This window comes from Sapajus apella, unplaced genomic scaffold, assembly GCF_009761245.1.
Source record: "Sapajus apella isolate SASKATOON/1434 unplaced genomic scaffold, GSC_monkey_1.0 scaffold9, whole genome shotgun sequence".
NCBI lineage: Eukaryota > Metazoa > Chordata > Mammalia > Primates > Cebidae > Sapajus > Sapajus apella.
The window spans coordinates 44,171,992-44,198,063 of NW_022436949.1; the positions used below are offsets into that span (position 1 = coordinate 44,171,992).

General features: G+C 44.9%; 1 protein-coding gene across 6 annotated transcripts in view; it reads right to left on the minus strand.

The window, feature by feature from the left end:
* Window positions 1-26,072, minus strand: part of STK24 (serine/threonine kinase 24) — a 138,322-nt gene that overhangs the window by 22,263 nt on the left and 89,987 nt on the right. For all 6 annotated transcript variants that reach the window (XM_032277527.1, XM_032277525.1, XM_032277524.1 and 3 more), the window contains exon 3: window positions 7,255-7,311. In XM_032277527.1, the coding sequence (XP_032133418.1) occupies window positions 7,255-7,311 (57 nt within the window). The remainder of the gene's footprint in view (window positions 1-7,254; window positions 7,312-26,072) is intronic.

Genomic DNA, 26,072 nt, shown 5'->3' on the forward strand with positions numbered 1-26,072 from the left:
CTTTAATGATTATCTAATGAGAAGTCTGAGACAAAACAGAAGCACCTCCACGTTAATGAACAAGGATAAAATCTTAAATCTTCTTCACTTAAAACACATGATTTTGCCCAAACAATTACAGCCCACTAAAGGACCCTTAAAAAAAACAAAGAGCCAGAAGAAAACGGCTTTACTGAATGAAGCCAAGCCAGCAGAGAAGCAAAGCAGAGCCCACGAGGAAACCCCGCAGCCCCGCCCGCACCTGCTGCTGACCACAGGCACCCCTCAGGCCCTGGCAAGGGCCAGTCACAGGCTGGGGAATTTCACTCCAGGAAACAAACAGCCCAGAAACTCACAGAGCAGCCAGGATCTGCCCTAACATATGTGGTTCCCTTACCAGAAGGCTCACCCCTGGTATCCAAAAAAACACCTAGGAAAGAAAGCCAAGGAGCCAAAGGCCTCTGAGATCTTTGTACTAGAATTTAAAAAATCTGCAGTTAAAGCTCTCCAACTTCGGGGAATACAGCTGAAAGAGCTTAAATCCTAATAGTTTGGGATTTGTTATATAACAGATATTATATAATAAAATTACTATTTATTAATCCCTGAGGTAATAATTACCTCTGAAAGCTTTTATTCTCAGAAACTCAAAATAATTGTTTCTGTTGACTCCTTTATATCCACAACTGTGTAAGATGAAAGGGAGAAATGTCAGGTGTGCACATCTCCACATAAAAGGAGAGGAAAAGTGGGTTCACAGGCTCACTTCAAACCAGAATGGAAGCTCCCCGCCCCGGGCAGAGCGGGGCAGTCCGTCACACACAGGATGACAGTGGCAAAGCCACCAACGCTCCCTGGAACCATGGACACGGAGCCAGACTGAGGGCAGACATCTAATCCAATGCGAGCAGGTTTCCCCCGAGTCACCGTTCCCCATTCTGTGTTTTCAGACTTGACAGTGAATGTTTTCCCAGCCCACATCCACACATTTTAGGCAATAGGAAGAAGAATCTGGTGCCTTTTACTAAGTTTTAAAAAGATAAGTAAACATGCTTTAGGCCAAGGGATGGAAACTCAGGGGCTCCTCCATGGGAAGCGACTCAGGCGGGCACATGTTTGGGACAGACCCTGACAGTCCCCCTTGTGTCCTCCCAGCTGCTTCACCAGGACATCTTGTTCAATACCCTAAAGGGCTTATGGGGCAGTGTGGGGGCAACTGAGACAGCCCTTGTCACCTAAACCCCAGCCTGACTCACACCTGGCGCTGCTTTCCGCTCATCAGCGAGCTGTGCTTGCAGGCCCACCCCAGTCTACACAGCAACCCCGGGGTCAGGCCCACACTTGGCGGTGGCCTCTCCTCACACGCTGGCCTCACTGGGACTCCAGCCTGCCTGGCAGCAGACACACCTGGAATCCAGCAGACACACCTGGAATCCAGCCGCCCCTGGCCACCTCCACTCAGGACCGAGGTTCAGGGAACACACTTGCTTTCAGTTTGACCTCACACCTATGCTTGGAGAAAATCGAAATGCCTGTGGCCACTGCCTGCCAGGAATTATCTCAAATTCCAAGTAAGATACTGTCTAAAAGTTAGCTCGGACTAAGACATTACGGCACATACCCTGTTCCCCAGAACGTAGTTTTTCCCAGTTATCTGACCAAGTGTCTTATTTTCAAGAAATGCATGTGGAAACTAGTATTCTAAAGAACACAAGCTGGAAAATCTTGCCTTTAGTCTGCTTTCTCCACATCTATTTTTCAGTGTTCATAGAACGTAGAAATTTTAATTTTTAAAACAAGGAACACAGACTTTTCTCATCACCTGAGGGAAAGGAGGGAGGAGGATAGAGTCGGAGTATTTGCTTTTGTTCACAACCGTGGAGTGCAGGAGAAACCAGTCGGTCAAAGATCAAAGTCAAATTAGAGGCTGGACATGGTGGCTCACGCCTGTAATCCCAGCACTTTGGGAGGCTGAGGTGGGTGGATCACCTGAGGTCGGGAGTTTGAGACCAGCCTGGCCAACATGGTGAAACCCCGTCTCTACTAAAAATACAGGAAAACTAGCCAGGCATGGTGGCACATGCTTGTAATCCCAGCTACATGATAGGCTGAGGTAGGAGAATCCCTTGAGCCCAGGAGGCGGAGGTTGCAGTGAGCTAAGATCGCACCATTGCATTCCAGCCTGGGCAACAGAGCAACACTCTGTCTCCCAAAAAAAAAAAAAAAAAAAAAAAAAAAGAGTCGGGTTCCATCTCCAATCTCCTACTTCACCAAGTCTTTGTCCAAGCAGATATCAATAACCTGTGGCTAGACCCAGCTTGATCACCCTCCTTTCCATTATCAAGTCTCCCAAAAGCAACGGCAGAGCAGCCTGCTGTCATTCCCAAGGGGCGCTAAGTGGAAGAGGTAAGGAAAACTCGTGGGAAATCCTCCCCTGGTTAATGAAGGGCTGGCTCTATGATGACTATATGCATGGCTCTGCCCTTTGAAATCTGGCCTGAACACCATCCATCATTGATTTATATGCCCATGGGGAACGAGGGGGAAGAGGAGAAAAAGAGATAAACTCTACTTACTTCGGGGGAAATCCTTGCTGCATCAAAATTCACTATGAAGGATATTCAGCTGCTTTCTACCCCACAGAATATGGTCTCCATCATTCAGGCAGTTACAGACTCTTCCAATAGCAGCCAGGAAATAAACCTAGACCACATCCTACCTCTGGGTGACGTCTAACTCCCTCTCCCCAAGTCTGTCCTCCCCTGCTTCAAAGCTATCAGCCAGGGGCACAGCCACGACAAGAGACCACGTTTCCCAGACTCTGAGCAGCAGGCTGTGGTCACGTGACTAAGACCTCGCCAACAGGACAGGCAGGAACAAAGGTGCCCCTGCTTGGTCCTGGCCCTGAAGCACTGGCAGCAGGAGAGGACAATGGCTGAAGACCGAGGGAAGCCTGGGGCTCCAGATGGTGGAGCCACCCACAAGCACAGACCATGACAGTGTGGACCAGAGCCACTGACCCCACATGCGGGGGAGAAATTAATTTCTATCTTTTGTGAGACACAGCTTTAGAGCTACTGTGATAGCAACTTGGCCTATACGTTAATGAACGTGCCATCTCATTTCTTAAAACCCATGCTGTGTATTCATTTTTTAAGTTTGTCAAACATCTCTGCCTGATTAAGTGACTGATTTATGTAGCATAGTCCCTTTGTAATTAGATTCCAAGGTTGTCCCTCGGATTCTTTGACAACACTGACTGATCTTTTAATCAGCTAAAACCTTCTGTCACAGGCCCTCTGTGGCTCATCCTCACTCCAGCTCCCCATTCACCTCCCCCTGCCTTGTTTTCCCTGTGGGAAGGAACCTTCTAACAAACAGTGTAATTGACAGCCCTCCCCCACAGACAGTCCTCCCCGAGAGCAGGACTCTCCACTGCTGTGTCCACCACAATAACCCGAATGGCCAGAGCAGCCCGACACGCAGGAGGACACAAGTCTATGCTGAATTTAAAATGATTCCCTCACTAGGCTACAAAGATGGACTGCACTGTACGTTAGGGTGTCTTGGACTGCATGTTACTTCTTATGCTCTTCCAAGTCAGGGCACCCTGCAGGTGGCTAGCACTTGAGAGATGACTGACAGTAGTTTTCAAGCTATATTCCAAAGAGCACAGTGGCCTTGGGAATCATATGGACACTGAATTTCAATTTGCCATTTTATTTTAAATTTTTTTTAACAGAGCACACTCAAATACGAGCATTCAAAATAAAATGTATTCCTATTTTATATTCATGGCTCTTAATGATACCGTCTCTCTGGTTGGGCGTGGTGGCTCACGCTTGTAATCCCAGCACTTTGGGAGGCCAAGGCAGGTAGAACATGAGATCAGGAGTTGGAGACCAGCCTGGCCAATATGGTGAAATCCCATCTCTATTAAAAATACAAAAATTAGCTGGGCGTGGTGGCATGCACCTGTTGTCCCAGCTACTTGGGAGGCTGGAGCAGAAAAATCACTTGAACCCAGGAAGCAGAGATTGCAGTGAGCCGAGAATGCGCCACCACACTCCAGCCTGGGTGATGGAGCAAGACTCCGTCTTACAAAAATAATAAATAAAAGTAATAATAATACTGTCTCTTTATTTGCCAAACAAGATCCCAAATTTGCATCGTTTTAAAAGTTAAAAAGCACCCGGAGAGTGGAAAAGGCAGCTGCTAACGGATGTACCCCCTGCCAGCTGAGGAACGCCCATGTCCGACAGCAGACCTGGGCTCCTCCCAGCCTTCAAGTCCTAAAGCCTCTCCGCTTCGTCCTTCGCACTGATGTGTGGAGCCCAAGATTTATGTATAGGCCATGTTGTCTGCCACCCAATCTTTAACTTGGGGCAAAGTCACTTCCCCTCTCTAGGGCACCCCATGCATCTGTAAAATTCCTGATGGGCTTTCAATTCTCCTCGGCTCTGGGAGACCCTTGCACCTAGAGAGGGCCCAGTGGTGTGGATATGGGAAGGAAGTAAAGACGGCGACAGCTCCCAGCCTACCTCCAAAACACCCCATTCCATCAAAGCATGGCCTCTTTGCAGGGCTGAGAGCAGGCCAACAGAAAAGGGTAAAAGATGAAGAAAGACGACAACATCGGAGGTCGGGGAAGGACAGCGTGGGGTCAAGGGAGACCACAAGCTCTGAGCTAGCAGAGCCAGGGTCCAGGCCCAGCTCTATCTGCTAGCTGGGACCTCTCATCCCAGGGTCTCCATCCCAGCACCAATTAAATGAGATGATTAGTGACATTCAAAAAGGAGTGTCTTTCCCTTGTCACCAGCACTCCTTAAGCATAAGTGAACAGCGGTTTGCTGGGAGTCTCACACCATCTGGGATTTTTTTTTTTTAGTGGAGAGTTTTACCCTTCCTTCCAACTGCAATGTCTAAAATTTCACAGACTGCAATTCAAAGAAATCTGAAGAAGGTTATCATCAAACAAATTATCATACCATTAAAAATGAACATTCTAAAGCATTACTGGAATTGCTCTTCTGAAGGACTTAATGTTGGAAAGAGCCCCTGTTAACAACTTCATACTACAAATGAAATTCACTTAATAGTAAATCTAATTACAGAAAATGAAGTAATTTTCTACATTTCTGTAGTATTTCCCAACAGAGTGAAAAAATGAAAAGCTCTTTACGTACTGTGAATATTTATGGAAAGGAACCAAAATAAGTCGTAAAAGTAATCCCACTATGTTGCTGTTTTTCCCTTTTTAACATAATTTTCATATCATGTTAATTTTTCTTGAAATCTCCCCCCTTTTGAGTTTTTGAGATGGAGTCTCATGCAATCTTGGCTCACTGCAACCTCTGCGTTCCAGGTTCAAGAAATTCTCCTGCCTCAGCCTCCCAAGTAGCCGCGACTACAGGCGCATGCCACCACGCCCAGCTAATGTTTGTACTTTTAGTAGAGATGGGGTTTCAATATGTTGGCCAGGATGGTCTCCCTCTCTTGACCTCGTGATCCACCTGCCTCGGCCTCCCAACGTGCTGGAATTACAGGCATGGTGAATGAACCACAGCGCCCAACCAAAATCTCCCTTTTTAATACCATTTTTACCAATTGTTTCTATGGTTTGTGACACTGTCTGAGTATGTAAATTGGGTACATTAGCCTCCTGGAGATACATATAGTTTCAGAAGTTTATCTTCCAAAAAAAACCTAGCAATTGCTACTATTACTGTGAGAAAGAAGTTTTTTCTTTTTTAAATTATTTATTTATTTTAGAATTAAATAATTTTGTAGAGATGAGATTTTGCAGTGTGGCCCAGGCCAGTCCTAAACTTCTGGGCTCAACTGATCCTCCCACCTCAGCCTCCCAAAGTGCACAGATTATAAGCATGAGCCACTGTACCAGGCCTAAGAAGTTTCCTCTCAAAGGGGCTTTCTTTCCTTAATGAATCAAATCTGTGCAGCCTATACTAAAAAAACACACCTTCCTTCACTCTCCCTGCAACAGCAGTGGAAACTGCAGCCTGTCATCCTGATGGCTGTCAATCATCCGGGACCCATCCTCTAATACTACAAAGACAGATCCGGCCTATCTTGAAAATCACCACCCACCTAAATGCTCTGTGCTTAGAAGGAGGGGTGGGGACAGAGTGCTTATCACAGCGACTTTGCTGCATAACCACAGCGGGGATGAGACAGCAAGTGCTAAACGGCTGTACAAATTCTTTAAAAAAAAAAAAAAAAAGTTTGCATTTACTATGTTTCAAGGATGACTTCAACTGTGCTCGTGATATATGTTGGTTATCTGTGAGCACTGCATCAAAACCCAACAGGAAGCCAGGTTTTACACAAGTGAATCTCAGACCAGGACAGTACAGCCACCTCCACCTGGCTTCCACTACCCGACGTGTGGACTGGAGGCCACAGAAGTCACTGCAGGGGAGTTCAGAGGAGGAGACATCCCTGGTACAGGCCAGCCCCACCTCCACACCCTGGCAGCGCCAGCAAGCGGGGAAATGTGTGCTCCCCTGGGCATGACCATGCTCCCACGTCCAACACCCGACCTCAGTAATCACAGCCTGCCTCTTACTTCCAAAATGAAAATATTACATGCTCGTTGTGGAAACTAAGTTGTCAGGTGAAATATTAAACGATGATGAGATAACAGCTGTACAAAAGTAAATAACATCTGTTTCAGAAAATAAGCTACCAAACCGTTCTTAGGTGACGTAATTCTAGGCATGATCCTTCATTGCTTCTTTAAAAAGCAGACCTATAGATTGGGTGTGGTGGCTCATGCCTATAATCCCAGCACTTTGGGAGGCTGAGACGGTGGGGGCAGGCTGGGGCGGGGGGGCGGGATCGCTTGAGGTCAAGAGTTTGAGAACAGTGTGACCAACATAGTGAAATCCTATTTCTACTTTAAAAAAAAAAAAAAAAAATTGGCCTGGCATGGTGCCACACACCTGTAGTCCCAGTTAATTGGAAGGCTGAGACACAAGAATCGTTTGTGCCCAGGAGGTGGAAGTAGCAGTGAGCTGACTGTGCCATACTGCACTCCAGCCTGGTTAACAGGGCAAGACTGTCTCAAAAAAAAAAAAAAAGTAGACCAAAAATTTTTAGTAATACATACGAAGCAAAAACACATAAGGAATAGTTTCATTCCTTTTTTAATACAGCTTGAAAGAAAAAGAAATGGATACATACAACGGATTCTTTAAAACCCCAGCTTCTTGAGAAAAAGGTTTATATGTATTCTGCATCCAACATAATACTTACTAGATCTAGTGCGGAGCCTCCACCAAGATATTCCATTATTATCCATAGTTTTGTATCCTATAAAACAAAAACAGAAACGAATCATTTTCAAAGTGAATACAGGGAATTTTTTTTTAATAATCAAAGGGTATTTTTCACTATTACATAGGAACTAGAAAGTTTTACAAACAAATACCAGCAAGGAAAGTACATCAAACCGAGAAGTGAGCAGCAACCCCCAGAGTGCAGGGAAAACCCCATCATGATCTGGGCGGGAGCCGTGGGAGGTGATCGGGGGCCCACACCAGACTTGAGGGCTCCAGGGAGTGTGTTCCAGCCCCACTGTCCCAGGATCTCGGAAGGGGGACCAGGGTGTTTCCATTGTTAGACCACTTCACGGGGCGAGGGGGTCCTCAGGCACAGCCAGCACTGAGAACCTGCAGCCACTCGAGGCAGAGGCGTCACACACATCAGGGCAGCAGTGCCCTGACAAGACCCTCTCCTCCCTCTCCCTCCCATAGCACTAAGCTTCCCCCACACCTCCACCATGTCTCCAGGTCCCTGTGAGCCTAGGAGCCGCCTAGTGTGGCCTCTGACTCACTTGCCTGTTTGGTAGAAGGGCAGCCAATTCTAGCAGCTCCAAAAACTGCCACAATCTCCCCCTGCTCAGGGAGCTTTCCAAAAAAGCAGACCTGGCCTAACATGCATGTCTGGGTCCTCTCAAGGCCCCAGCTCCCCACGGTACCCAGCTGTGCACCTGTCTTCCCTGTGGTCTCTCTTGAAGCTACTCAGCCCTCATGACTTCCAGAGTTCTCTTTTTAAAAACACAAATCCCAAAGTGCTACTCCCTGGAAAACACACCTGAAAATCCCCCGCCCTCCTGGGGGAGGCAGGCAGTGTAGGGAACAGGGACGAGCCTGGGAAGGATCTGGATCCCGACTCCCGCTTCACAACCCAGAGACCCGGGCAGCTGTCTCCTGAGCTTCTGCACAAGGCCCTGGCCAAGAGCCTGGCCATGGCGAGCAGCCAAGAACCCACGGCTGGCACAGGACGCCACCGCCAGAGTGCGGGTTCACAGTGGGTTCACGGGGTTGGGACACCAGCCTGCTTCACTGCTGACTCAGGACTCGGTGGTGGCATTCGCACGCATGGAGGAAAGAAGAAGAAATCCTTCTGGGGTTCTTTGGCCCCTCAGGAGAGCACTGTGCCCAGCTCCCAGAATATCTGAGGAAGACCCCTTCGCTCGTCCCACTGCAGGTCTCACTGCGCTGACTCCAGCTGGGCTCACCCTTCCAGAACGCATCCCAACCTCCCAGGCCTTTTTGCTTTTGGAGTTTCCGCAAGTCAGGAAAACCCTTCACTTGTCTTCCCTCCCCACGCCCTGGGCAAACTTTACTTTTATATCGATTGCTCTAATTTTCATTTCAGGTTTATTTCTCCACGTTTTCCACTTACAGCAAACTTAAGTGCCCAGGGACAGTGCTGGCATGCTCCAGCTCAGTAAATGTTAACTGTGGACCCCGTGACCAAGGAAGGGTAACTCGTATTGACTCTAGGGAGCCACTGATGGCAAGATTCACTGTGTTTATACAATACATTCCTCTCAAAATCCCAACTCAATCCTGCCATCTGGAGTTGATTCTAAGACAGTCCAAATAAACAGTCTAAGTTTTAACGTATGTCAAATGCTTTTCAAGCTTTTAAATGCCCTTGACTACTAAGATAATAAAGACAACTTCAGTCTTGACTGGACAAGGCGCAGAAACTTCGAATGTGTCTGACACCCAACTCACAGGGCCAGGCATGCCACTCATTCACTAACCACCCAGTCAAGCGCACCTGCCTAGAGGAGGCTTGCTAATCCCAGGTTTTGATTTCAGGGCAGCTTCCACCATCAAGAGAGTCCTTCAGCACAGCTTCCTCTCACACACACACTCTCTTGCAGGCTTCCACAATGCATGCTTCCGGGGAATGGGCAAGCCACAGTAAGCTCTTCCAGGAAAACACCAGTATCTTTTTGGATGGCATGGAAATCTACATCACTTTTCTCTTAGGAGGGCTGGGAACTCTGACATTCCTACTCCCACCCCCCTTTTAATGACTGCTGTTTAACTGGCTCCCATCCCTTCTATTTTCTGGGCAGTAAGTCTGCTCACAGCAAGGCAAGCTCCCAGCAGGGAGGTAATCTCCCCCTACAGCCAGCTGTCCAATATGACACCCTGGGAAACAATCTTTTGCTGACTTAGGGGACTGAGTGTCACTAGGCAGCTTCCTGAAGCAGCAAGGCACAAGTGTGTACCCCACTGTTCATCTGCACTTCCAAAGCTCCACCCTCCTCAGTTCACTGCTGCTCTCAATCTGACCACCAAGGTAGGTCACTACCTGCCAGGTAAACAAAATAACTGTCACCTGGCTACTTTCTCCTTTAAGGAGTTCTCGCAGGACACATCAACCAGGTTTTCGGTGTTGCCCGGATCCCTCCTGGGATGTGCAAGCAACAACAGAACATCCAGAAGCTGTCCACCCAGAGCAAACCACTCCTCAGGACCAAAGCCACCTGCTTCCTGGAGAGGACGACGGAGAAAAAAGACAGCTTTGCCTGTTTAACCTCCAGCTCCTTCCTGGTAGCAGACACGGTGGGTGGGAAGGCTACCCAGACACGAGGCTCACCAGGCTCGAGGGCACTCAGGAAACTGGCTCAAGTCCTTATTCAGGTCATTGCGTCTCAAATACCTGGGCTGGGCCTGTGACTCACACTCCAGCACCAACAACCACGGGGTGGAACATCATGTCAGGAAAAGCTCCACTCTGGGTGGAACCTGCTTTTCAACTTCACTGGGTGTATAAGCACCTGAGGGGTTCGCTGTGCCCACTGCCTAGATACAGCTGATTCATCAAGACAGGGAAACTGCAATCAAGAAAGAGCAATTCACACAGAGCTGGCTGAGCAGGAGACCGGAGTTTTATTATTACTCAAATCAGTCTCTCCAAACATTCAGGAGCAGAGTTTTTAAGGATAATTTGGTGGGTGGGGGGAAACCAGTGAGCCCAAAGTGCTGACTGGTCAGAGATGGAGCCATAAGGAGTCGGGGCTGTCTTCCTGTGCTCAGTCAGTTCCTGGGTGGGGGGGCCACAAGATCAGATGAGCCAGTTTATTGATCTGGACGGTATCAACTGATCCATCAAGTGTGGGGTCTGCAAAATATCTCAAGCATTGATCTTAGGAGCAGTTTAGAGGGAGTCAGAATCTTGTAGCCGCCAGCTGCATGATTCCTAAACCATCACTTCTGATCTTGTGGCCAATGTTAGTCCTACAAAGGCAATCTAATCCCCAGTCAAGAAGGTCTGCTTTGGGAAAGGGCTGTTATCATCTTTGTTTAAACTATAAATACTAAGTTGTGCTCCCAAAGTTAAGTCAGCCTGTGCCCAGGAATGAATAAGGACAGCTTGGAGGTTAGAAGCAAGATGGAGTCAGTTAAGTTAGATCTTCACTGTCTCAGTCATAATTTTGCAAAGGTGGTTTCAGGTGTGAAACCATTCCAGCTGCTGAAGCTCAGCCCTGGGGACCGGATGGAGCCCACTGGACAGGGGCAGCAGCTACACCACCATCTGGCATGCCTGGGGCTCTCTGCCTGTGCTCTGCATGCACCAGCCACTAATGGAGGAAGACCCTAACAACGAATGCTAACCACTAAGGATGGCACCTTTCCCCTCCTTTCTCCCTGCCACAGAAATGGAAGTGGAGGAGGGGCAGGGTAGACAATGACCTCAAGGACCGTGACAGAGAAAGGCTGACCTTGTAGCCCGGGTTAAACATCATCTTAGGGTTTCCCTTAGAAATAGTGGGACGTCGTGGAAGGGGAGGAAAGGAGGCAGCCCATTCTCCAGGGCCTGTCACTTTTCCTCCTGCCTCTGAAAACTCCTTCAAAAAAAAAAAATTGATGAATCCAGGAGCTGGTTTTTTCAAAAGATTAACAAAACAGCTAGACCGCTAGCCAGACTAATAGAGACAAAAAGAGAGAAGAATCAAATAGACACAATAAAAAATGATAAAGGGGTTATTACCACTGATCCCACAGAAATACAAACTACTATGAGAGAATACTATAAACACCTCCACGCAAATAAACTAGAAAATCTAGAAGAAACTGATAAATTTCTAGACACATACACCCTCCCAAGACTAACCCAGGAAGAAGGTGAATCCCTGAATACACCAATAACAAGTTCTAAAATTGAGGCATTAATAGTCTACCAACCAAAAAAGCCCAGGACCAGACAGATTCACAGCCGAATTCTACCAGAGGTACAAAGGGGAGCTGGTACCATTCCTTCTCAAACTATTCCAAACAACAGAAAAAGAGGGACTCCTCCCTTACTCATTTTATGAGGCCAGGGTCATCCTAATACCAAAACTGGCAGAGACACAAGTAAAAAAGAATTTCTGGCCAAAATCCCTGATGAACATCAATGTGAAAATCCTCAATAAAATACTGGCAAACCAAATCCATCAGCACATCAAAAAGATTACCACTCATGATCAAGTCAGCTTCATCCCTGGGATGCAAGGCTGGTTCAACATACACAAATCAATAAACGTAATCCATCACATAAACAGAAACGAAGAGAGCGATCCAAGATGGCTGATCACTAGCAGCTCGGGACTGTAGCTCCCACTGAAAGTGCAGAGAACGAGAGGACGCCACACTTTCAGATCAATTTTTGTTGCTCACGCACCAGGAGATTCCCAGCGGAGGAGCCCCACGGGTCACCAGTGCAACTCTTGTGGCCGGCGAGGCAGTTTTGCCGTTGCCTTGGTGCGGTGGTTCTTGGTGCAGAGTCAGAAAAACACCATCAATCATAACACCATTGTTTAGGCCGGCGCAGTGGGTTGCTCAGATTTTAGCACCAGGAATCAACAAGTTGGACGTCCATTCAGAAACCCAACTATAAAGACGGTAATTATAAAGACCACAGATGGATAAATCTATAACGAAGGGAAGAAATCAGCCTAAAAAGGCTGAGAATACCCAAAATCAGAATGCCTCTCCCTCTACAGGGGATCACAGTTCCTCATCAGCAACGGAACAAGGCCTGATGGAGAACAAGTGTGTTCCATTAACAGAAGCAGGCTTTAAAAAGTGGATGATAAGAAACCTCTGGGAATTAAAAGAACTTGTCCTAACCCAATGCAAAGAAACTAAGAACTTTGAAAAAAGGTTCCACGAAATGTTAACAATAATACACAATTTAGAGAGGAATATAAGTGAATTAATGGAGCTGAAAAACACAACAGGAGAACTTCGCAAAGTATGCACAAGTTTTAACAGCTGAATTGATCAAGCAGAAGATAAGATATCAGAGGTTGAAGACCAACTTAATGAAATAAAACCAGGAGACAAGATTAGAGAAAAAAGGATAAAAAGGAACGAGCAAACTCTCCAAGAAATATGGGGCTATGTGAAAAGACCTAATCCACGTTTGATAGGTGTACCTGAATGTGACAAAGAGAATCAATCCAAGCTGGAAAATACACTTCAGGATATTATTCAGGAAAACTTTCCCAACCTAGCAAGGCAGGACAATATTCAACTCCAGGTAATACAGAGAACACCACAAAGATATTCCTCAAGAAGAACAACCTCAAGGCACATAATCGCCAGATTCACCAGGGTTGAAATGAAGGAGAAAACACTGAGGGCAGCCAGAGAGAAAGGTCAGGTTACCCATAAAGGGAAGCCTATCAGACTCACAGCAGATCTCTCAGCAGAAACCCTACAAGCTAGAAGAGAGTGGGGGCCAATATTCAACATCCTTAAAGAAAAGAACTTTCAACCCAGAATTTTACATCCAGCCAAACTAAGCTTCATAAGCGAAGGAAAAATAAAATCTTTTGTGAACAAGCAAGCACTCAGAGATGTCATCACCACCCGGCCTACTTTAAAAGAGCTTCAGAAATAACCACTACAAACAGAAAGGAACAACCAGTATCAGCCTTTCTAAAAAATACCAAAAAATAAAGAACATCAACATAATTAAGAACTTACATCAACTAATGGGCAAAACAGCCAGCTAACATTAAATGGCAGTATCAAACTCACATATATTGTTATTAATTCTAAATTTAAATCAACTAAATCCCCCAATCCAAAGATACAGACAAGCAAAAAAAGCCAAGACCCATTGGTATGCTACATCCAGACCCATCTCACATGCAAGGATATACAAAGACTCAAAACAAAGGCATGGAGAAAAATTTACCAACCAAATGGAGAGCAAAAATAAATAAATAAATAAATAAATAAATAAATAGAAAGCAGGAGTTGCAATCTTTGCTGATAAAATAGACTTTAAAGCAACAAAGATCAAAAGAAGCAAAGAAGGATATTACATAATGATAAAAGGATCAATGCAACAAGAAGAGCTAAAGATCCTAAATATATACGCACCCAATGCAGGAATACCCAGATATATAAGACTTATAAAGAGACTTGGACTCCCACACAATAATAGTGGGAGACTTCAACATCAATATTGACAGATTGATGAGACAGAAAATTAACATCGATATCCAGGACTTGAACTCAGATCCGGAACAAGTAGACTTAATTAACATTTATAGAACTCTCCACTTTAAATACACAAAATATACACTCTTATCAGTACCACATCACACCTATTTACAGGTTTAAATAAAATATTGGTTGGCTGTTTGTTAGTTATTTTCTTTCCTCGCTTTTTTTTTCATGTCTCTATTATTAAACACAATTACAGGCATACGCATTTTTAGACTGCATTCTAGCCCGGGCAATAAAGCAACACCCCTGTTCTCTCTCCCTCTCCTTCATTCTTTTTTTTCTTTTTCTCTCTTTCTTCTTAAAAAAAAAAAAAAAAAAAGAAAGAAGCATTCTATCTCAAAGGAAAAACATGACCCAGGGCACTGGCCCCCAGACAGGTGTTTATTGAATATCTGATGGAGTTTGGTAGCGTTTGTTTTTCCACTGATTACTCAGTATGTTATATGTGCCTCCTGAATGCCAGGCACTGTGGCAGATTGGTGCTGGGAATAAAATAGATGACCCTTATGGAGCTTTAAAAAAAAGAATTCACTGGTGCTTTACCTGGTCTCCCCCTGTGAGCATTAAGGTAAGGCAGGGGCTTCCTGTTTCAGGTAAATTGAGCTTTTGTGGCTGATGCTAGGGCAATGCTGGAGTTCTTTGCCACCTGCTCCTCTCCTGCAGACTCAGCTGCTTGGGAGTATCTGTTGATTTGTTTTTTTGCCACACTGATCTGGAGCACTGTGCTGAAATTATTTTTCCCTTTACCATCTCTTGCTTTAAAAATGTTATGCTTGTTCTCATGCTCATACTCCTATTTTTAATAAAGGGCACGGCAGCAAAAACAAAAACAAACAAAAACCAAAGAAAAGGTTAATTAACATGCCCAACTTCATACACTTAGCATATGGTGGAGTTCATTTCCTAATCATGAATCAACCGAGGGTACTGGGGATATCATTGCCACAGCTCACAATGTTTCTCAAAAAAAAAAAAAAAAAAAAAAACACAGAAACAAGACAAAAAAAACCACGTGACTACAGATGCAGAAAAGGCCTTCAATAAAATTCAACACCCCTTCATACTAAAAACTCAATAAACTAGGTACTAATGGAACATATCTCAAAATAGTAAGAACTATTTATGACAAACCCACAGCCAATATCATACTAAACAGGCAAAAGCTGGAAGCACTCCCTTTGAAAACTGGTACAAGATAAGGATGCCCTCTCTCACCACTCCTATTCAGCATACTATTGGAAGTTCTAGCCAGGGCAATCAGGCAAGGGTATTCAAATAGGAAAAGAGGAAGTCAAATTGTCTCTGTTTGCAGATGACATGATTGTATATTTAGAAAACCCTTTGTCTCAGCCCAAAATCTACTTAAGATGATAAGCAACTTCAGCAAAGTCTCAGAACATAAAATCAATGCGCAAAAATCACAAGCATTCCTATATACCAATAATAGACAGCAAAATCATGAGTGAATTCTCATTCACAATTGCTACAAAGAGAATAAAACACCTAGGAATACAACTTACAAGAGATGTGAAGAACCTCTTCAAGGAGAACTACAAACCACTGCTCAAGGAAATCAGAGAAGACACAAACAAATGGAAAAACATTCCATGCTCATGGATAGGAAGAATCAATTTTGTCAAAATGGCCATACTGTCCAATATAATTTATAGATTCAATGTAATCCCCATCAAGCTACCATTGACTTTCTTCACATAATTAGAAAAAACTACTTTAAATTTCATATGGTACCAAAAAAGAGCCCATATAACCAAGACAATCCTAAGCAAAAAGAACAAAGCTGGAGGCATCATGCTACCTGACTTCAAACTATACAAGGCTACAGTAACCAAAACAGCATGGTACTGGTACCAAAACAGATATATAGACGAATGCAACAGAACAGAGGCCTCAGAAATAACGTCACACATCTACAACCATCTGATCTTTGACAAATCTGACAAAAACCAAGCAATGGGGAAATAGGATTCCCTATTTAATAAATGCTAGTCAGTTTTTACTGACTAGCCATATGCAGAAAACTGAAACTGGACCCCTTCGTTACACCTTACACAAAAATTAGCTCTAGATGGATTAAAGACTTAAGCATTAAAACCTAAAATCATAAAAACCTAGAAGAAAACCCAGGCAATACCATTCAGGACATAGGCATGGGCAAAGACTTCATGACTAAAACACCAAAAGCAACGGCAACAAAAGCCAAAATTGACAAATGGGATTTAATTAAACTAAAGAGCTTCTGCACAGCAAAAGAAAATATCATCAGAGTGAACAGGCGACCAACAAAATGGGAGAAAATGTTTGCAATCTATCCATCTGACAAAGGGTTAATATCTGGAATCTACAAAGCACTTTAACAAATTTACCAAAAAAAAAAAAAAAACCCAACCTGATCAAAAAGTGAGTGAAGGATATGAACAAACATTTATCGAAAGAAGACATTTATGTAGCCAACAAACGTGGAAAAAAGCTTACCATCACTGGTCATTAGAGAAATGCACATCAAAACCCCACTGAGATACCATCTCACACCAGTTAGAATGGCGATCATTAAAAAGTCAGGAGTACCAATCCTAAGGAAGAAACGTTCAAAGGTGAACACACACAGATAAGCCTGCAAAAGTAAGAGACAGGCTTTGAGGGATGCAGGCAAGGGTCTCCTTTTCAGCTGCACCAGGTGTCCTCCACCCCAGCACTGACTTTTGGGGCTGCTCAGCTCTGCTGCGGGCCTCCTCATGCACTGCAGGGTGTTTAGCAGCACCCCTGGCTCTGCCCACTAGACGCTGGTGACACACCCCCAGTTCTGATGACCGAAAATGTCTCCAAACATCGTCAATGTCCCCCAGGGGGCAAAAATCACCCAACTGGAAACCCCTGAACTATACTACATCCACAATGGACGTTGGTAAGTCTGACGTGGTTCCTGAACCAGAAGCACTGTCCAGCCATTCTCCCGCATCTTGGCTTAAACGCTGAAACTCCCGCAGCAGGAAGATGAGCATTTACCGGGACACATTAGGCAAGTCATTTAAACCCTCTAAATTTCTCATTCATAACAAGATGTGGATCAGATTTCTGCTTGCAATCTCACAGTTCCAAGTGACAATAAAATGAGATCATGAGTAGGAAACCACTTGGCAAAGTTCATGGTGCTGAACAGATGCAAAGTACAATCAGCTTTATCAGCCTCATTGCCCAGAAATGCCTCCGAATAACCTGGTAAAACCAAAAGGGCCCAATTAACAAGACTAAATAGTTCCTGAGCAAAATGAAGCCTGGTCCAATGATTCACGTATTCTGCACTGGAGCCCTCGAGGCAGGAGTGTCTGAGTGGTGGCCTGTTCTCCGGGAAGGTCCAAGCTCTGTCCTGCAGATGTGGAATCACTGTCCTCATAAAACCTTCCAGATCATGACTTCTAAGGCACTCCTTCCCCAAGACAAATAAACCAGCAGGCTTCTCAGCACAAAGAGGACTTTAATCTGAATAATTTCATGTTTTTTTAAATAACCTTGAAAAACCTAAGTCATAAATGACCTCGTGATACAATTTTCTCATCAGGGAAATAAAAGTATTCGTTTAATTAATAAATTCAGGAGTCAAAATTTGAAAGGTACCAAAGTATATACAGTGAGACCCACCCACCATGGGCACCCATCACCCAGCAAACCAACCCTCCCTGCCCCAACAAATCATCATGACATCTAAGTAACCTCAGAGAAAAACATTTATGCACACACAAGCAAATACCTACAAAATCTAACCCCGACTTTTACCCAAACAGTTGATTACTTTGCTTTTTACCTAAAGTTTTTTTCTTTTTTTCCTGGGGTGGGGGAACGAAGTTTCACCCTTGTTGCCCATGCTGGAGTGCAGTGGCATGATCTCGGCTCACCACAACCACTGCCTTCTGGGTTCAAGTGATTCTCCTGCCTCAGCCTCCTGAGTAGCTGGGATTACAGGCATATGCCACTATGCCCGGCTAACTTTGTATTTTTAGTAGAGATAGGGTTTCTCCATGTTGGCCAGGCTGGTCTCCAACTCCCGACCTGAGGTGATCCACCCGCCTCAGCCTCCCAAAGTGTGGGGATTACAGGCATGAGCCACCGCACGCGATCACCTCAAGTTTCTTGAAGAGCAGTCCCTATCAGTAAAGGACTTCCTCATTTTTTAAAACCATCATTAGCCCATGCCTTACTGAGCTCACATTGTTTCCATTTTTTGCTCTGATGACCCAGGTGTCAAGGAAGAGCTGCACACTTGTCAATTTTGCTAGGTCCTGGAAGTAGACCTGTTGGGTGAAGGGATGCCATCTGAATTTTAACAGATATTGACAAGTTACCCTCCAAAGAGGCTGTCCCATATACAGCCTCGGCAGTGTCCGAGGTGCCAATTTCACCTTTCCAGTGCCACAGTGTCATCAAGCCTTTTTTTTTTTTTTGGTCATTTGTATGGGCTGAATTGCGCTTCCCTCTTCCACACACCCACGGTTCACTTGCTGGAGTCCCGACTCCAATGCCGCAGAAGGTGACTCTTTGAAGAGGTGACTGAGTTGCAATGAGCTCATTAGAGTTGGCCCTGATCCAATATGGCTGGTGTCATAAAAAGAAATGAGGGCTCAGACACACACAGGGGAAGACTACATGGGCATACAGGGAGAAGACGGTCGTCATTCACAAGCCAAGGAGAGAGGCCTCAGAAGAAACCCACCCTACCATGAACTCCTGTTAAAGCCTCCCAGTCTGCCGCAGAGTGTTCTAGCAGCCCCAGCAAACTAAGGCAGTAATTCATTCACATACAAACGATGCTTCTGGGAACTTTTCTCTTTCTTCTATTGTAAGGCTGAACATCTTTATATATTAAAGAGTCATGCATATTTTCTTTCCTGTGAGCTATTTATATCCTTTGTCCATTTTTCCATTGGGTTATCACCTTTTTTTAAAGTGGGAGTTTTTAACATATTAGAAAAATTCACCTTCTGTAACAGGAGCTGTAAACCACTGGCTTTTGCTTCTGGCAGTTTTTGCTTGCAGAAATTAATTTAATGTAGACATAACATCAATAACCATAGCACTTCTAGGCATACTGGCCCTGAAGTAGTTGGAAGTGCTTCCTAAGGACCTGGAATCGCTGACCAGAACCAGGACCCCACATTCCTAAGAACCTGGAATCGCTGTCCAGAACCAGGACAACTCCACAGGAGCTTGGCAGGTGTTAGATGAACCCACGAAGGTTTTTAAAAAAAACGACAAATGAGAAAGGGCAGATGCCACACAGTTACCAATGAAGATTTTAAAACTGGAATTCACAACTGCAGCTCTGCTCAGCATCTGCAATGCCCTCGGCAGCCTCCACATTTCACCAGCTGTAACCAAAGGCTAAGAGGTACAAACAATGCAGCGGGCTTTATTAAAATTACGCGGGGTCACAGACTTCCTTAAGAGTATAAGTTTTTGTAAAAGGTATCTTTCTGCACAGATGATGTGTGTGACCTCAAAGCCTTAAGGCGTGGTTTGCATTCTGCCTCCACCCAGGCCAGCTCTGATGCCAACTACAAAGGCCTGGCCGTCAGCCTCCACTTCCCACTTACCCACGGAGCTGATGCGCATGCTCTTCAGAAGGGCTTTGATAAGAATGAAGTCAGGCCGTGTACAAAGCAAGACTCATTAACTTTAACTACCATTACCATGTTAACTCTAGAGTGTCCTCTGTCTGAACTGCAGGCTTGTGAACCTGGGAGAAATCTGAGCCTGTTGCCCATTTTACCTTCAGAGCAGCCCCTGACCATCGTCAAAGTGCAGGAACCATTCCTGACCTCGAAAAGTATCTGGTTGATCCTCAGGCTCATGGAGGTTAGGATTTCCTAACCGGTTCATCTAACACATAACACACCTACTAGGTACCCGGGGTGGCTGAGGGGGAATGCAGAATGAGTAACACCCTGGCCCCGGCTTTCAGGAACTTCTAGTAACAGAAAAGTGCGCAAATAATTAGCATCAGACAGCCAGTAGCAGATGCCACAAGAGACAGGGAAGACCCAGTTGCTCAGGAAGGTCCGTCTGAGCTCCAGGAGGGAGGCAATACCTGAGCTGTTCCCTGAAGGGCTATGACCTGCCAACCTGGGGCAGGGGGCGGGTGCGTGTTTCTCCCAGGCTCAGGTGCAGGAGACCAGCAGAAGGTGAGGGAAAACCCTGCTGACTGAGGGCAGCTGGGAATGAGAGGGACACCCTTGAAGCCAGCTGTTAGAACTTGATTTAATAAGCAATGGGAAGTCACGGAAACTTCTGCTGATAGAACAAATGACCAGCCACTGCCTACAACCATAAATACATGAAGAGAAAAGGAAAGTAAGAGCCATGAGAAAAAGCAGAAGGTCAGGGGAAGACCTAGAGCAGCTGTAGAAGGGGCACTGATGGGCACCCAGAGTGCACGGGCATGGAAAGAAGAGAAGCTGGAAGCTAGATGGTGCCATGCTCTGTGTCCAGGATGGCCAGCTCTGCCAGGACAAACAGCAGCAGTGGGTGGACAGGGGAGGGAAGGGAGATGGCTGCCTGCATTTCTGTGATAGTGAGGAATATTCTGGTGGGATATCCACCAAGCCAGCTGCTTCCTTTGCTGGCTCCTGTGTGCATAGATAAAAACTGTTTCCTCCCACTAATATGTCTTTTATCAGTTTACTGCAGGCCACAAATGCTGAATCTAACAGTTTTTGCTTCCTGAAAAGTGATCTATTGCCAATTATTTAACTCAAAGGGCACGCTGATCATATGCAAGACACCCTAGGTAAATAAGGTCTGGTTCTGTCACTTAATCCTCTTTAGTTAATGAGAGGACCCTGTAGTCACAGGAGAACATTACATCCCTGTGGGTCACTCTTCCTATGTTCTACCTTAGTTCCAAACTGCATCTGGAACTCTTACATTATCCCAGCAACACAATTAAACGGTTGGGGGCAGGCCATACAATGCTGAATTGGAAGAATGTCCAGGGTCAAGGCTTCCACACAATCAATGGCCCAGCCTTCCATTCTCCCAGGTGATCATTATAGAAAGAAATCGCCAGCAGTGACAGCCTCTCCTGTTGGAGAAAACCAGGACTGGACAATGTGGAAGGCAGGCCTCATCCTCCCTGGTGTTCGCTCAACTCAGGCACACAGCAGCTAAGTGTCTCCAACCCACTCCCATAGGGAAGGCAGGCTACATTTAAAAAAACACTGGAGTTTCTGTAGCAAATCACCTCACTACTACCTGAAGTGGCTTCCCGGAGTGAAGGAGAGGCCGGATGGAGAATGAAAGTGTTCTCTGGAGAAAACAGAGCTGCAAAGATGCATGGTGGGGAGGTGGGGGAGGCAGTGGGCAGCCCGGCACAAAAAGCTGGGGAGCTGCCTGGCTAGGTGGAGAAGGAAGCACTCACTGGTTGTCCTTCCTTTCAGATGCCAGGCTCTGTGCTGGATGCCTGTCATACGTCATGTCACCAGTCTTCACCACGTTACCATGAACTGGGGGTGTACAGCTGGCCCTCTTACAGAAGAATACAGGAGCATGCCAGACCTGTACCCCTTTCTCATCTCCCTGTGAGTACCACCTTCTCTGCTGACCCTAAACTAATGTCCAAGTCCCAACAGGTGGCTTAGTCGCTATTTTTAGAGATGAGCATGGGGGAGGGGGAGATCACTGCCAATTAGGAAAGGATCAGGGAGGGAGACCCCAGGCTTCCCTCTTCCAGCGGGCTACAAATGCAGGAAGAAACTGCTTCAGGGCAAGGAACATTTTCTCGTGCTGGCAACAAAGGTGAACTGGGAGAAAGGCCACTGAAACATCAACTTAAAAATAGGGTGCACAATAAAACCTGAAACAACATGAAAAGAAACAAAATGAAGCAGCTGAAAATTACTGGATCACATCCACACATCAGATAAAAAAATCCAAACCACCACAAATATTAGTGAAACGCTGCAACACCAAGAGCTACAAATCCAGCCAAAGATTTATTTAGAGAAAACCCACAGCATTACACACATTCATTACTAAGCCAAAAAAATTACTATGTGTTTAATCCAAAAGTCTAAGAAGGAAAGCAGAGAACAGAATTAATAAAGATACATGCATAAATAATCAAAAATATTGGGATGAGAAGTGAACCCAGTCATTTTAAAATAAATAACCAAGGAAAACACAGGTAACACATTCATTTGCAATAGATCAATAAAAGGAGAAAATCTTGACAGGAAAAAATTAATGCAAATAAAATACAGGGCAAAATTTTACAATGATAAATTTGAACATACAGAATTAGAGATAATTTCTCAATAATGTATTAATAAAATTTACTCAAGAAACAATAAGAACTATATGCAGAAAAGGGTGGATGAAGAAACAGATCAATTCACCTCCTTTAAATATGTTTTTTATACACACACACGCACAAATCAATAGCTCACAAGAGGCTCAAATGGTTTTGCCCTTGAATAATTCCAAAACTTGAAGGAACTGATAATTCTACCAACTCCTTCAAGCACAGTATTTTTTAGGGGCATCACAACATAATACCAAAATTGAGGAGGAAGAAGAGGAGGAAAAGGTTCCCGTTAAGGAAGGACCAGAACTCCTAGGAAGAGGGAGGGTGCAGTTCAATGTGAGAACGAAGCGCTTTCTGCAATAGGGAGCTGTAGCCTAGTGAGAGGGGCTGGCCCAAAGAGGGCCATTTCTGGAGGAGGAAAACAAGGTGTTTTGGAAATGCGTATGTGAAGTGCCGAAGTCTCCGGGCATTTAAATCTTTTTCAGCTCTTTTTTGTCCCCCAGATACCACCAGCCCGCCACTTGCAATCCTGAGGATTAGCTCAGCAGAGCCTGGCAGCCAGGTGGGCAGGATGCAGGGTTTTCAAGAGGCTTGAGCTGGAAAAGTAGGAAAGCCATTCTCCTTCACACTGGGTGGCCACAGGCTTCCTTAGGAAGAAAACAGCCCCAGAGTATCTGTTTCTCTCTGGTCAAGAAGACAGGATCCATACCACCACCTCGTATTAGTACCATGTGGCGGCAACTCATACCGTACCAAGTATCTTCATAAAGAGAACGCCATTGGATTCTCTCAATCACCCTAGGTCATCAGCCTTTTCCCATTTTACAGATTAAGATGCCTGGTCCCAGGGCAAGGAAGGAGAGAAACTGGGACTCAAATCCAGATTTTCTGACACTGCATCAGACGCCTAAATAAGAACCACAATAAAAATAAATTCACAAAGTACTAATTTCTAAAGGATTCCAGTAAGAAAAATACTTTCTAATATGATTGTTCTTAACGTTTAACTGATTTCCTTTTAGAAGCCAATAAACTCTAATCTTACTGACCAAAAAGTACATCAATTCACAAAACATCTGACTGTGATTTGAAAGATTTACACGCCCCATTCCATCACGCCAGGTTTAAGAACTCTTGTTCTGATCCCCTTTATTAAGGTAAAAAGAAAACTGGGCATTCCCTAAAACATTCTTCTTGGGATTTATGTCATAGGCCATCTTTTTTGGAAAGGGTTGTGTGCGTCTGTACATGTGCACACGCACAACATGTACTGAGATGTTCCTCATTTCCATAAACACAAATTTGAAACAATAATAAATCTGCTAATGGGAAGTTTCTGTGCTTAAATTCTAGCAGATACTAAGATGAATAAAAACATTCCGCTTAAAGTTAAGGATACTTACAAAGTAATCAGGGAAATAACCTAGGTCTGAGGGAAAAGAAAAGAAGCAACAGAGAAGCAGGCAGAAGTACCCTGGGAGGCAAGAGAGACATATTTTCCTTTCCTCCCCATCCATCTTCATTAAAGAGCAAATATCACAGACAATGATTATCAACTGCTAAGTCAGATAAGTTCTATGCCATAATCTTGCTGTGAAGCTAGTATTGTGTTCTTTACGCAAACGTGAAATATTTCTAATAATCACAAGATTGTTCTTCTGCTAGGTGACAATCTTAATGGTCAATATGTAACAAGTTATAAATATCAATAATAAAAACCAAAAAAGTCATTTTTTCTTTATGGCTTAGCATTCTTTCATCAAGACCCAGCTCGCTCAAAGAGACCAAAGACGACCAAGTCAGAAAGCATGTCTGAGAAAAACAGGTATGGTATTCTGCAACATTTTAAACAAGTGCCTCTAACAGTATATTAAGGACAAATAATGGAATGAGTAGGTTCACAAACAGCAAATGCTGTATTTCAAGTGCATGGGTGGCAAATTCACATCTATACTTCCACTGCCATGTGCGGGGTTTAGCCCAAGCTAAGCAGCTTCAGAAGGAAGGAACTGCTCACTGTGGTTGTCTGTTCAATCCTTGATTGTCCTGAGGGAATTTTTTCTGGTGTTGGAACCCTCTGGTTCTCTTCCCTCCTACCTTTTGCTACTTAACTCACTTTTATTTTCTGCACAGTTCTATTCCAGAAGGAACTGTCAGTTATGTAAATCCATGTGTTCTTGATTTATAATAAGTTTGTTAGCCAAGAGCTGCAAAACAGTCACACTGCCTAGGGTCAGACATGCAAATCCAAGGGCACCCGTACTGAGGCACCCCTGGGGCACAACACCTGGCTGAAGGCCCACGAGAAGGGTCCGTGACCCACGGCGGGGTGCAGAAACTGCTGCCCTCCTAGCATCCAGCACGGAAGGAACCAGCACCAACGCCTCAGTGAGGACGACCCTGCGGCAGCACATAAAACCCGGGCAGGAGGATGGTGGGCTCCAAGAAACAGCCTCTGGCTTCGTCTAGCCCCCAGCAAACCAGGCCCAATGTCAGCAGCAACCACGATAACTTCTTGTTACTACCAGACAAGCTTCAACAAAGAGGCCTGGTTCTCACAGCCCACTTTCCTTATTTGGAAGCAGGTGTCTTTATTTACTCAAATGCCTGGAAGTCATGCTGCACTACCAGAACTGCTGAGCCAGAGTTGATTTGCCTCCCTGGAAATAAGTCCCCTCTTTAATTACTTACCTGCAGTCTTTTATTACATAATCTAATTAGCATTTGTGATCTCTTGTTTCACACCACATTGTAGAAATTTACTCAGGGATATAGATGTTTTACAAATGAAAGCATATGGCATAGTTATTCTATTGAAATACATCAGATGTGTTTGGATACCCCAGACAGAGGTTTAAATTTATAAAACGTGCATACTGAGACAAAAAGAACTAAAAATGCCATCAATACTTATTCTAAACTATAGGTAACATTAGCCAGAAAACAGAGCTGAATTTCTTTTGGGGGAAGTAAAATATTTAGCCTAATTGGAATTTTAATTCCATTCATCTTTCTGGACAGAAAAACATAAAATGAAGCTGCCAAATGTCTTCGGGGGCTTTCTTCAGTTACACTAGGACAGTGTGTTCAGCAGAGAGAAAGGGATCACAGTCCCTGTCCTCGGAAACATTTCAAAGCAGATCTTTTATATTATCTTCGGCACTGAGCCTACAATTTTTTTCCCATAATTGATTGCGAAATGAAATGTACTCCCTTGTGATTTTACAGCAAGATTTCCTTGCTGATGTGTTTAGTCCACGAAAAGCAAATAGCTTTGCTGTTACCCACGGTCACACTGCAGTCTGATACCACGGGCTCCACGGACCATGTCAATATTCCACAAAAGCTCAAGGACATATACTTGCATACTAAAGATTTTTCTCAGAGAAAACAGATGTACTTCTCCCTCTCCCAGCAGTTGCAGCTGCGCCAGGCTCATCAGGGAGGCAGCGGATGACTTCCAAATGGCAAAGGAAGCCATGGCGCAGGGCTGCCCTGCACTCATGCGGGAGGGGACGAGGGTCTCCGGGTTCCCTGTTGGGGATTATTTAAGCAGATGGGCGGATACCGATGCAGGGAAGTGAGGACCGAAACAGTCAAGGGGCGGCCAGCATGCTCCTAAGAACCAGAGACAGCCTCTTGCTTGGAATAAACAAGTCTGATTTCCAAGCCTTGGCGAGACAGCAAAAGTAGAAGGGATAACTGCCACAACCCTAACTGAAGTCACAAGGATAGAGAGTTTGTTTATTGCTCAGAGGAAGAGAATTCTCATGGAGAAAAGAACTCCAACTGTACTACCACATCAAAGGAGGGCGTGAGGCTGCTGCTCAAAGAAACAGAAGTCCCCAGCGTCACTGGGCCCCAATGACTGCAGTAACTCAATGGCCACCGGACAAAAACCCTCCATGTCCCCAGGAAAGGATCCTCTGGGTGTGTCTCCACACAAG